At 43.0% G+C, this 13710-nt stretch overlaps 2 protein-coding genes across 8 annotated transcripts in view; one reads left to right on the top strand and one right to left on the bottom strand.

Annotated features, from left to right (window-relative positions):
- Positions 1-367: 367 nt before the first annotated feature.
- On the bottom strand, positions 368-5423 carry LOC118371327 (mitochondrial fission factor homolog B). Of its 5 annotated transcripts, none has more exons than XM_035756740.2 (8): positions 5215-5423; positions 4349-4563; positions 3967-4139; positions 3543-3634; positions 2622-2786; positions 1786-1842; positions 1349-1439; positions 368-1219 (listed from the first exon to the last, which is right to left on the bottom strand). In XM_035756740.2, exons 2-8 carry the CDS (start codon positions 4557-4559, stop codon positions 1088-1090), a joined length of 921 nt encoding a protein of 306 aa, XP_035612633.1. In that variant the 5' UTR covers positions 4560-4563; positions 5215-5423; the 3' UTR covers positions 368-1087. The 5 variants fall into 5 exon arrangements, with proteins under 5 accessions (XP_035612633.1, XP_035612634.1, XP_052323401.1 ...); XM_035756741.2 differs by lacking the exon at positions 5215-5423 and adding an exon at positions 4759-5175; XM_052467441.1 differs by lacking the exon at positions 1786-1842.
- A 617-nt stretch (positions 5424-6040) lies between these two features.
- Positions 6041-13710, top strand: part of LOC118371322 (multiple epidermal growth factor-like domains protein 6) — a 95486-nt gene continuing 87816 nt past the window's right edge. The window contains exons 1-4 of one of the 3 annotated variants that reach the window (XM_052467439.1): positions 6041-7664; positions 9375-9509; positions 9882-9991; positions 10163-10267. In XM_052467439.1, the coding sequence (XP_052323399.1) occupies positions 7582-7664; positions 9375-9509; positions 9882-9991; positions 10163-10267 (433 nt within the window). In that variant the 5' untranslated portion in view covers positions 6041-7581. The remainder of the gene's footprint in view (positions 7665-9374; positions 9510-9881; positions 9992-10162; positions 10268-13710) is intronic. The other 2 variants (XM_052467438.1, XM_052467440.1) reach the window with 2 other exon arrangements.

Consider the following 13710-nt stretch of genomic DNA (forward strand, 5'->3'; position numbering starts at 1 on the left):
AAGTGTTACGGAGTAGTGACCTACATTTAGTTCAACTAGTAATTTAATTATATTTAGCAGTAGCTTGGTGTTTAATAGGCTAAATCACATTGTGTTCAAAAGGCTAAATTACACATTCTTTAACATCTGACCCAAGAGTGATATGTTCTTGCAATTTGTAGTCTATGACATTTAGATGTGATAATGAAGTAGTTTGGAGGTTGTGAACTACTTTTTCTAAGTAACTTTAGTTAATGATGCCATATTTTTCTTAAGGGTAGCTTTAGAGTATATTAACTTCTTCCAGTGTGAAGTAATTGGTAGCTCCGTAAACTATATTTTCATAGTAGCTTCCAACACGGCTAATTAATACATCTAAACTCAAACATCAGAATTTACTATTTTGTCATTTATTCAAGTAAAATTGTATGAATCTCAGCATAATATACTGGCACATTATGACTGAAAACTACAACCAATTTGGAAACATTGTGCTCCAGCCAGCGAGTTCTTGGTAAAAAAAAGGTAGGAACTGAAGATAAAATATGAGAAATAGCATATCATGCTATTGGTGGATATGGGCCATACATAATGAATCAAAATGGTGTAATAGCAATAGTGTGACTGTTTCCTTTCAGTATTATACATCAATTAAACCCATGAGAAAATGTAACATGATGTATTATCTTACAATTTAACAGTAGTACTTGACAACATTTTCACATCACTCCAGTCCCAAATAAATATTTAACATATGTAGCCCATTTCGATTTGTCTCCACTGTGGCTTACTTTTTCCTTTTCTTTAGACCTCTTATCTGTTGGAAATGCCTCGGGGGCAATGATTACAACTGAGTAACATTAAGAAATATTTACAGCCAAGTCAAGCGTTGCTTCTTAAGCCAAAAAAAACAAAACAATTATATAGCATTGTAAAAAAAAATTACAAGTACATGGTTACAATAAAATAAAAACAAACATCCCATTGCCCAATAACAAGGCCATCCAGCGATGGGACTAAGTGCAGAGAGTACATTTTGCTAACATTTGACACAGAAGAGGAGAGGCTTTGTTCTCCACTCTCTGACAGTGGATCCGAGGAAAGGGTTCTAGCGGCGGAACCAAACCCAGCTGTTGATAAGCCAGAAGGCTACGGTGACGGAGTACATGATCATCTCACGCTTGGCCCTCTCCTTGTTCTCCTCTTCTATGAGCTGGAGCCTCCGGTTCAGCTTAATGATCTATAGGCACACCAATCACATCACCATCACATCAACACCACCAACCAATATAGCCAAAACAAAACATGTGGGCTTAATGATATACCTTCCATAGAAGTACAGTACAGTCTAAATGTATTAGGAGCAGACCTGCCGTCGAAGTGTTGCTGCATCTACGACAGCCATGTCATCAGGAGCCATGGAGACATCCAGAGTAGTGTCTAGAGTGGCCAGGGCAAGCCTTGGGTGAAGAAAAATAGACCAAACACATCCTGGTTAACCATTTCTATCATGGATCAGGGATGATGATCTTTCCGATCGTTGATCAATGATGATGTAAAAGACAGATTGTCAAACAATTATTGTCAATGTATTTCTATTATAAATAAATTTACAATACATTGACAACAGTTCAATAGACATGCATTATTCATTGCCCAATTATCTTCTCAACTATTATTGACAGCAACACTCATCCTCTTCTGACAATAACTATGGCCTATATGATGAAAGGAAAGAGAGAGGAGGAAAAAGAACGGAGAGGGAGAAAGAGAGAGGGGTGAAGTCTACGTGCCAGGTGGAGTTACCTGGATTCATGCAGAGGGTTAGAGGTCAAGGCAGACCCCCCTCGCAGCGATGGCTTGCTGAAGAAGGCAGAAACAGGGAAGGGAGAGAGGAAGCAATAGAGATAGAGCAGCAATACCAAACAGTCTCACACATGCAATCCCAAAGTCTCTCACACTCACTCTTGAAATTCGTAGTTCCAATGTCTCATGACTTTGATCATTCAGTGTAAAACAGACTACCAATATATTCATCTCCAATACACTTCTCCTCAGAGAGTAGACAATACACATCACTATATAGGTTGGCTGTTGACATTGCTTGATAATGGCCTTACAGCACATGGATCGAGCAAGAACAGCACTAACTTAAAACTCTACTGTTTTCAATGAAAATATGACTTCGCTCCAAACACTACTCTCCTCTCAACCAATTCAGTCAAGCACTGAGTGAGGCCACAGCTCAATATCAGCACATCAGACAAAGTCAATCTTGATTTGCAATGATTCATAATATGTCATGATGTATATTTATTTGTGTTACTGCGTGTTACAAATCACCAGGTGTTCCCTACCCATTGCCCCAAAATAAATTATTCAAATACGGTCAAGACAAATAATTTTGTTCATTGAGCAAATGTCCAAATTATACGATTATAATTTTTGTTAAATTGTCCAACAGCCGAGAACTGATTTGATGACCCTGTCCATGCGAAAGAGACAACAGCAGGGACTTCATTGGCTCAGAGAGGATTAAAACAATTGTATTATATTGAATTGAGGGGTTAATCTCTGCACGGTGAGCAGAGTGGGAGAGGTCAGCCTGGAGATGACCTTAAGAGGAGGGGTCATGGGGTCACCTGCGGTGGTTCTCGTCCAGAACCTCCAAGACCTGCTGGTAGGCCCGGCGCGTGGTGGACTGGATGAAAGAGAGAACGCCGCTAGCACTGTACAGGTTCTGTTCATCTTCGGCCATGGCGAGAGGGGGGCAGGCACGGAGAGGGACTGGGAGGGACGGGGTCACACTGCCCCCACCAACATGAGTGGCCAAGCCAGAGAAAACAGAGCAGAGAGAGAGAGAGGGGGAGAGAGAGTGAAGGAGAGGGAGGGGAGAAAGACCATCCGCACTTTACTCACTGTGCAGAGATAACAGCCACCAAAGAGTGACAGAGATGGTACTGATGGGGTGATGTCAAACAGATCATACTAGTGCACCACTGAACTATACCTAACCCTCTACCAGGAAGGGAGATACGGACACAAAAGCATGGAAAGGTCCTAATTAAGGTCCCAATGAGTCATCTCCCACAAAGATGCTCTGAACAAAATAGGACCCCCAAGGACTTTGTATAGTGAAATAAGCTTTTAAAAAATTAAATGGTTCTATGCCATGTTTACTGTAAGGTGCCTCTCCCTGGTACAGGGAGATTCATGAGAATTAAGAGTAAGTTTTAGTACCATACTCAGGACAGGAGGGACCTGCACTAATCTCACACTGACACAGAACTGCAACAGCACAGGGTGCAGACCCAGATACAACTACCAACCAAACAGGCTACAGAGTGGGCAACACCACCGGCTAGAAACAGACACCCAACTACAGCCAAATCATTATCACAACAAATGAACAGAGTGAGAGATAGACAAACAGGCCAGCAGACAGGGAAAACCACTGGACAGATGGAAGGAAAAAGAACAGGCTTGCGGAAGAGGAGAGGGGTGTGGTGGTGGATTGTGGATGGCACTACTGGGGTGTGGACCACAGTTGATAGGCTACTTACGTTGAATCGTTTCTGGCAATCTGGCTATTGCGACGGACAGTGGTGTTCTCGCTGGCTGAACGTTCCCGCCGCAACCGCCCTTGCGAACGCACCTATTAGGAGTGGAGAACACATAAATACTGATATCCTCTTCCCGTAAAATACTGACTTTGCCGTCACTTTCAAATAAACTCCCCATTGTCAGTGTAGAGGAAGTGGTTCTATGAACTATGCTCACAAGACGAATGGCTTTGCCAGAGATCTGAACATTTGTGTAAGCTCACAGAACTAATGTCTCAGCTTTAGCTCAGAGGGCTAGCACAGTCTTGAGCTGCTTGGATGACCAGGGTTTGATACCGCTTGTTCACACATGCCTGGTCCATTGAATCACTCCATCAGTACGATCTCTGTCCATTTATAGACTCTCCCTCCCCCACTATCTTACCTCCTCACTGGGCTGAGCTGGGGCTGCACTGCGCTCCATTTCCATGAAGTCCAGCGGCCGCTCATTGAGGGTGAGGACCCGAGGAGGGGTCTTCAGGGACAGGCTCTCTAGCGGGGTGGACTGGATCAGGTCCAGGTCTCTGGGTCTCGGGAACTGGGAGTCCTCACTATCTCCTGAGAAAAGCAGTCAGGCAGGGTGTCACATAAGGGCCAATACAGGGTTTTGTTCAGGAAAACTAAAATTGTTTACAATGGAAAACGAAACTAGAGTCAGTGAGAACCCCATCCATTTGAAATCAATTGATCCCGTTTTGAGCCTAATGAACATGGTCCAGGAGTATCAACACTACAAAGACCCTATGGAGGACCAACGTAATAGCTACCGGACATTACGATCCTCTCTGGGACCTGCATCATGACGTTCTGCAGGTCACGTGAGCCTGCCTCTGGGTTGTCATGACCGTAGGGGCCCATTTTGAGCATCTCTGGAATCCTCATGCGTTGGCTGATGCCCTCTGTGTACTCCAGCTCGTAGTGGATGCGGTTAATCTCCGCCATCTCTGCAGTAGGAGAGGGGAATGCTGCTCCGTTCATTTGGCTGGAAAATATAAGAAAAAATATTTTCACTTTCAATATCAGCTGACCCAACTAACTGGTTACACAATATAGTTTGGGATTCCCTTTGACAACAATAATACAATGGCAAGCAAATTTTACTTTATCTGATAAGAGAAGAGGTCCTAACATAAATGGGTATCCATGTAGCCACATATAGGCTTATTTTTAACTATACCACAGGAAACCTTGATGGTGATGGTCTTCTTTATGAATTCAAATAGAACGAATTCTCGTGACGCCATCGTGTGATAAGAATAAAAGGAGCATCCGAATCAACGGCTTGAATGCATTTCCACTCTCCAGATGAGGACAAACCAAAGTAGACCTTGGATGGCTGGAATATCAACAAAAATAATAGCTCGCTATGTCTCGAGCTGGCAAGCAAGCTATCTAAGTTAGCTAGCTATTTCTGTTGGTGCGCTTACTGTTTACCGAAATATAGCCCCATAAATGCAATTCCAAACATTATTCAGCGAGTAGCAAGCTAACTAGTGACTGCGGCCTGACCAGATACTTTGAAATGTCTGTATGACAGACAGTTAGCTAACACGTCACTAGCCTGCTAGCTTTTCGAAACACCATTTCTAGCTGACAAGCAAGCTGGCTGATAGTAGTAGCTAGCTGGCCTTACCCTTTGGTTTGTTCTTCTCCCAGGTATTAAATATACGTGCAAAAACGGATATGGTCCAGCTGAAGATTCAAGGGTGCATTACAGAGGATGTAGCATCTTTAGATGTTGATTCCAGGAGGCTGAAAGGGAAAACAACGTACACGAGCGCCCTGAATGAACGTCATGGATGGTGGACCCAAACAGGAAGTTGTTCACGTCACATGAAAATGATTGTTTTCCATACTGTAAAATACCTGTTATTATATCTGTGATAATGATTTCTACAGGGATGGAAAAAGTACCAAATTGTCGTATTTGAGTAAAAGTAAAGATACCTTAATAGAAAATGACTCAAGTAAAAGTAAAAGTGATCCAGTAAAATACTACTTGGGTAAGAGTCTAAAAGTATTTGGTTTTTATTTAAGTATCAAAAGCAAATGTAATTTCGCGAGTATCAAATGTAAAAGTAAAAATTCCTTATATTAATCAATACAGACGGCACCATTTTCTTGCGTTTTTAAATGTAAATATAGCCAGGGCCACACTCTAACACTCACACATAATTTACAAACGAAGCATTTGTGTTTAGTGAGTCAGCCAGATCAGAGGCAGTAGGGATGACAATGGATGTTCTGTTGTGCGTACATTTGACTATGTTATAGTCCTGCTAAGCATCCAAAATGTGTCAGGGAAAATGTAAGGAGTAAAAAGTACATTCTTTTTTTTAGGAATGTAGTGAAGTAAAAGTAACTAGTCAAAAATATAAATAGAAAAGTAGATACAATAAAAACTACTTAAATAATACTTTAATGTATTTTTACGTAAGTACTTTACACCACTGTATTTCTGCACTCACGTGGTGGGTACTTATTAACCATGGGTCAAAACATATTTAAGCAAACGTTTTTATTGTTTGATCATAAGAATGAATAGATTTCCCTAAAATGTTGCCTGATGTATTACTAACGGATACAAATGATTTAGCCTACTCATTCAGCAGTTTTATCACAATTATTTGAGGGTTGGACCATGTGCAGAGATTGAGAGGGAGATAGAGAAAGAGTTAAAGAGAGTATGGATGCAGAGATTATAGAAGACACTGTGAAAATGCTCTACAAACTGCTGGAGAAGATCCATAAGTAGGGAGAGAAGGTGGAAATAAAATAGGATGTGTTGGAGAAGGCAAGGAGTGGAGAGTGAAAAGGAGGAAATGAAGAAGAAGAAGGAGGGGTAGAGAGGAAGGAGAAGGTGGCAATGCAGAGATAGGTGGTGAAGTAGAGGTAGTAGGTAGTGATGAAAGACAAGGGGTTGGAAAAGCAGAAAGAGAAACTGGAGAAAAAGAGCAAGAAGCTAGACATATTGGAGAAAGTTGGAAAGTTGGGAGTTGGAAAAGAAGAAAGAGAAGTTGGAGAGGAAGAATAAGATAATGGAAAGGTTGAAAGTGGATGTGAATAAGAGAAGGTAGAATATTACAAGAACAGGAGAGATTATTAAACAATTAAGTGAATGAGATTGACAAAATAAAAGTAGATGTCAAAGAGAAGGCAAAGGAGGAGACGCAGAAAGTGACAGGTGGAGTTGAAGTGATGGAAGGAGAAGATCGAAAGAGAAAACAAAAGTGGAGCGAGGGAGAAGTTTGAGAAGAGGAAGAGTAGGATGGAGAGAAAAAACACACACATAAAGCCATTCATGAACCACTTTGCACTCAGCACTGTGAGCCTACATTAAAAAAACATCTGTTAATTAATCTGAGAGAACCGCAAAATTGCGCTGTAGGGTAGTCTCCTATAACACACTGCAATTTATAAATGCACGTTTCAACGACAACAACAGTGGAGGTCGCTGTTTCCAAATCAACGCTTTCTAATTGAAACATCAATGAACTCTAACAAAACACTATCAAATATGCCTACAGGCTCTAGAGAAAAAAACTAATAAAGCGGGAAGGTGTCAAAAAGTCTTAGGGTTGGTAAATATTTTTGATCTCGTAAATAAAGGTCGTAAATGGATCAATAATCAAACCAATCCGAATCTATTTAGTGTATGAAGTTAAAGTTCAATAGTCTGCACTTTTTATAGATCAAAATACACAGTTGAAAAGCTCTTAGTAGCGGAGAGCTGAGTAAAGATCGATCTCATTGGTGATGATAGGGACCCTCTAGTGCTCGTGGGTGGTACTCCGGAACTCTTGTGAATAGAGCTCGTACGACGAAGGGGGATGGATGCAAGCAAAGGACAAGAAGACCCTCTCAAACTCTCTAGACACGGGACAATTTGGAAGCATTGTAGTCCTGTTTCGATGCACATCATTATTTGACGGGACTATAGGAGATACTTACCTTCACCACATCACTCTTTAATTTGTAGTCTTCCCTGTGTGAATGAATAATGTTCTTGAACGTTTTAATGTGGTGCATGATAGCACTGGACACCGCGCGCATCGCATCATCTCTGGAGTTACAACCTGGCATGTGAGTGAATTTAGAGTTGCTCGAATATTGTATGTTGAATTATCTAATACATGAGCACACTACAGTCTTCACGTGTCTGTCTCTGAGACACATGAACATTTGAGTCTGTAAATAACCAAAGGAATAAATAGTCCATTTGGATTTCGCGGCTCTTCAATTGAAATGTGTTATTGCAGCATGTTTCAACATGCTTTTGGTTAAAGGGATCAACCACAGCCTCTTATCATGGTTATTAGGCTTTGTTGTCACTGTTTTCTACTGTTGGATACGAACGTTATATCTGTACAGTGTACTCTTGTCTTTTTTGACTGCACAACAGTAATCTGGATGCATTTGTCCTCTAGGCGTCGCCCTTTGTGGACCCCACGTAAAATAAACCATATTACTTTACCCGGCAAGCATGATATTATGCTGAGGATGTAAAGGAATGTGCATTTCTCGAGAGACTTCGCGAAAAGAATGAGGATATTTTCATGACTATAAGAGCCTAAAACTTCCCGTAGCTATTTCACCTAGCCTGCTGTCTATTGAACCCGGATGGTGTGTGCAGATGCAGAAATACACATTTGGACACAAGTGTGTTATATATCCCTGTTCTGACAACATCTTGATATATTTATGATGGATGGTATGTAGATATTCAGCTGCTGAATACCTTGGCATTTTCATTGGCGGATAGGAAGACATGCACAAAGTCACGGCACGCACACAAACAAGCGCACACATTCTGACATATTTTCTCTGACGAGATAATAAACTGGTATTGCCTGGGGAGTTTTACTGGTTGTTTATTGGGTATCTGGAACACTGTCCAAGTCCAGCAGAGTATTTGAGAACACGAGTCTAGGGAATTCTAGGAGGAGGAGAACAGACCAAAACCTAGACAACAGATGCAGATAGAATGGTTTTACTTTACATGATTTAACCCACAGCAGGTAACTCACAAGCCATCTAGAATGAGATACTCCTAACAATGGCCAATTACTTCTGAATTCAATCCAATTGCTAAATTCCCAGGTCTATCTGGTGCTGTGAATAGACATACGATAGCACATCTAGGTAATGTATGTCACTGTGTCTGTTGGAATGTGTGCACCTGCTTCCTCTTGGATTGTTTCAGTGTTTCCCCTGTGTCGGCGTGCTCCCTGGGAGACACACACACACACATTGTGATTGTGATCTAGTTCAGATAGCCCCTGTGCGGCCCACCCTGCGTTCAGTATCAGCCCCCCTCTCCTCACACACACACACACACACACACACACACACACACACACACACACACACACACACACACACACACACACACACACACACACACACACACACACACACACACACCTCATCTGGGGTGAACACGCTGGGCACCTGTCAAGACGCTTGAGGGTCTGGAGCTGCTGGGTGGTTGATGATAAGGGTCAGCAACTCTGGTGTCAGAGGGAGGAGAGTAAAAACTCTCTCTCTCTCTCATTGACCTCAACCCTGACTCTCTCCTGTCCTGTGTACCCATCGCTAATAACTTGAAGGATATCTAAACCGCTCATCTCCATTTTTATGCCATTGTAAATCAATGATTCAGTTGATGATAACAACATGGTATATAACAATGTAGCCCTAGTATCCAGAGTAATTATAGTGTTACTACATAGGTATACAAGCTACTTAATGTAAAGTGTTACAGACTGAACCGTCCTCTCTGTGTCTCTGCAGGCCTAATGTGTGTGCGGAGCAGGAGTTGTCCATGCTGGGTGCACGCCAGCCCTGTGTCCAGGTCTTCACTCGGATGGTCAAGGTCTGGAAGCAAGGCTGCACCGGCCACCGCTGGTGTGTTGGCTACGAAAGGAGGTGAGTGGCACATCTTCTCCAATACCCTGTTGTTGTTGTTGTTGTTGTTGGATAGTTGTACTCAGTCTCTCCTATCATAACTGGGCTCATACAGATGTAGGATCTTAATTTGAGCCAGTTTGCTACAGCAGGGAAATAATCCTGCAGCAACAGGAAATGTGAATTGTTGTGTGGATTATAATGAATGCACATTTTTGTAGGGCTTGAGGGAAATCAAGTCTGAAATGTCAAAGTGGAAATGACAAACTTCAGAAGCCTTTTAAAACATCAAATACACTACAAGATTAACATTTCCTGCATTGAAGGAAACTTCTCCTGCAACAGGTTGATCAAATTAAGATCCTACACCTGTATGTCATTTCCTTTCTGCAGAACAGGCTACTACACAGCCTACAGGCAGGTGTACAGTATGGATGTGCACAGGGTGACCAGGTGCTGCCCTGGGTGGACACAGAGGGGCAAGGAGAGGGGCTGTTTGCACCGTGAGTTCAAAGTCAAACACTGAATATTACTTTTGTATTAAGACATGTATCTATGGACAAATTTAGCGCTATCGTACATATTAAATTCATTGTTGATGTGTTGGCGTGCCATGATGTGTATGAGCATTTGCAGGCGTTACTGGAGTGACCGATGTGCGTTGTGTTATACAGGGGTGTGTGCTGCTACTACCTGCTTCAATGGGGGCAGGTGTGCTGAGAGAGGTGACCAGATCTGTCATTGTCCTGTAGGCTTCCAAGGAACACGCTGCCAGTATGGTGAGTGAGTCATCATGGAGTCAGAGACAAAGAGAACATGTTGTGGACACTTTGCCATGGTTTTGGGGGGTTTTGCGGAGTGAGAGAATGGTAAAAATATGAGTGAGAGACAGAGAGGGAGAGAATGAGAGAGAGAGAGTGAGAAAGAGTGAAGGAGAGGCCAGAGAAAAACACAGAATCCTTTTCGACTAAACACATCAACATTGTAAAGGTCAACGTTTTTTAAACTTCAGTGTCCACCCTGTAACCACTAGCCACCCGTTTGCGGTGTATCCTTTTTACAGCCGAGCTGTGAGGCTGTGTGTAGATTAGTGTGTCCAGCCCTAGAGACTGACCTATATCCTTAAAGGAGAAAAAAATGGTAAAGTCCTAATGGACACAGTGCAGACCTTGTGCTTTCACTTTGAACAACATAAATGAGGGTTTCCTGTGGCTGCGATCGGCAGTGGCCGCTCAATGGGGGTTGCTGGGTAATTAGAGGTGGCAGAAGTGCACTATGGGAGAAAATGGGTCCTTTGAAGGCTGCTGCCCAGGGCGCTGGGGGGCTAACTCCCTGGGTAGGCCGTCATTGTAAATAAGAATTTGTTCTTAACTGACTTGCCTAGTTAAATAAAGGTAAAATATATATTGTTTTAAACTCAACCCTGCCTCGATCCTCTGTCCTCCAGTCTGCAAGCTGGATTCTAATGAGGGTATGTGCAGTTTGAGCTTCTCACAGATGGAACAGACACTGCCTGTCTGGACACCAGGGCCTATATTGACATAAAGTCACCCCATAGAGTAGGATCTGATCTAGGATCTTTGACCTTTTAGATCCTAATGAATGAGATTATATGGACAGGTGGGAACCTGATCCTAGATCAGAACTCCAACTCTGAGACACTTTGTGAATATGGGCAAATGACTAGGATTCTGTAACGCTTCAGTGGTCCGTCCTGTTTATTCAAGCTAATCAGCAAGCAATCAAATAATTAAATATGAAAGCATACTAGTGGACTGTGGACTGTAAATATGAGAAGTAACCTGATCCAGAATTATTCTTCCTGTCTTTAAAATTCCCATGAACATCTCTTGATCTGCTCTCCTTTCCCTCTGACCCTCTGACCCCTAAACACTCTGTCATCCGGCCAACAGCGAGAGGACAACGTTTGTTAGTTGATGTTCTAAGGAAGACTCCCGCCAAAAGAGATAACAGAGAACAATTAGTTACACCCCCTTTCCATGCATATGCATGCACACACGCAAACATGCACGCGTGCACTCAGGCACGCACACACACACACATACACACACATACAAACACTGTGACACTGTCACAAGCACACACACATGCCTTCTCCACACACGCAGCAGGAGGAAGGTCTGGCCAGGGGTTCTCTTTGTTGCTCTTCCTCAGGCTGTGACATTTCACAGGGACGCATCAGTGTTTGTTTCTAAATGGCTGCCCCGCTCGTTTGTTTGGAAAGAGCTGCTTGGGTTTTCAGGGAAGGGTGAACAACACACACGTTAGTCAGGTGACAGGGAAGGGGGACAAAGATAAGCCTAGACTCATTTCCGTCAAGGTTTTTAGCATCCTGTGATTCGGTTCTCTCTGTGAACACAGAAGCTTTGACCTCTTATTCCTCCTCTCTCCCTTAACATCTTTCCTTTCTCCACCTCTCAGAGTAGATTTATCCTCCTCTCCAGCCAGAAGGTTTAAAGCAGGGCAGCAGCCATTTTCAGCCAGCTCTCACTGAGAGGGACACTGTTCCTCTGTATTGAGTCAAATGCATAGAAAGGTCAAGGGTTAGGTTTAGAAGTTGTAAGGTTTAGGTCCAGGTTTAGTGTAATTTTAGAATAAAAATAGGTGTGATTGTGATTAAAGGTGTGATCGAAGTAAGCTGCTTTTTGAGTTGGTGGATGTGGTTGAATGCAGCTCAATGACAGACTTGTCCCCATTTTTTTATATTTTCTAAAAGCAATGCCTATTCATACGCACATGCTCCAATGTTCCAAGTGCTATTCCAAAGTTATTGCCATGTAGTTTCAGAATATGGCCCACTCCAGCAGTGGAGGGTTGATTATCAGAGCTGAAACCATATTCCCATATCCACCAGGTGAACTATGCCACAGGCTCTAAGATTGTCCACACCTTCTTTGAACCAGTCCAGGGTTGTGTTCATTAGGCCACAATGTAGCAATTGCAATGGAAATGTGAAAATGTCTACTTTACTCTGCTTCTGAGCATTTTCCTTGGATTCGTGTCCCAGGTCAGCAGAGAGGCTTCAACATGCCAAGAGCTCTGTCAACTCACTCAGAGTAATGAAGCTGTGCTGTGTTGCTCAGAGATCCTGCCCTACCTGTCTCTGCTTCGCTGCAGTAGAGTTAGCCCTGCAGAACCATGCCTTGGCTTTCTGACTGCTAAACCTATTAAGGACAAGAAGACTGGAGAGGGGGAAGCTGTATAATGTTCTCCATGCTTTATTGGTTCTCTCCAGCATAGCATTCAGGTTTGGGGTGACCTAGATGTGAGTGTGGTGGTTGTAATACTATGGCGATTCTGCCTTGGTAAGAGAATTGTAGTCTTTGTGATGTCTTAATGAATAGCACAGCTTACGCAGATACAGTAAATGTTTTATTTTGTTCAGTTAATATGATGTGTAAAGTATACCAATGCCAGTACCCAGTATCTGGGTTAGAGCATGAGGTAGTGGATGCAGAGCTGTTCTCTCATCTCTTTTAAAGGAAGGCTCAGGCCTCCCGAGTGGCGCAGCGGTCTGAATCACAGTGCTAGAGGCATCACTACATACCTGGGTTCGATCTTGGGCTGTATCACAACCGGCCGTGATCGGGAGTCCCATAGGACGGCGCCCAGCCATTAGGGAAGGATTTGGCTCGGGAGGCTTTACTTGGCTCATCGTGCTTTAGCGACTCCTTGTGGCGGCCCGGGTACCTGCAAGCTGACCTCGGTCGTCAGGTGAACAGTGTTTCCACCGACTCATTGGTGCGGCTGGTCCAGGTTAAGCGGGCGGGATGTTTCAGAGGATGCATGACTTGACCTTCGCTTCCCGAGCACGTTGGGGAGTTGCAGCGATGAGACAAGATTGAAATTGGGGAGAAAAAGGGGGTAAAATACCCCCCCAAAATATTTAATAAAATGTTAAAAAGTTTACTCAGTTGAATTGACTTTGCCACAAGCAGCACCACAGATATTGAGATGAGCGAGATAGAAAAGTTTTCTCTCAAACAGTCTCACACAGCGCATGTTACGGTGTGGTCGCCACGGGACCAAAACCGTGGAGAAAAGAGGAGAAGTTGAGTCTTGTGCTTCAACACTCTTAGTTATTGCGGAAATTGATTCACTATGCTGTTTACTTTCTGCATCTACGTCATATCGCTGAGTCTGCCTTTAATAATTATAATAATATCATTCCATTAATCCACTAAAGTGTTTAAAGCCTTTT

The sequence above is a fragment of the Oncorhynchus keta genome, chromosome 18 (assembly GCF_023373465.1).
Source record: "Oncorhynchus keta strain PuntledgeMale-10-30-2019 chromosome 18, Oket_V2, whole genome shotgun sequence".
Lineage (NCBI taxonomy): Eukaryota > Metazoa > Chordata > Actinopteri > Salmoniformes > Salmonidae > Oncorhynchus > Oncorhynchus keta.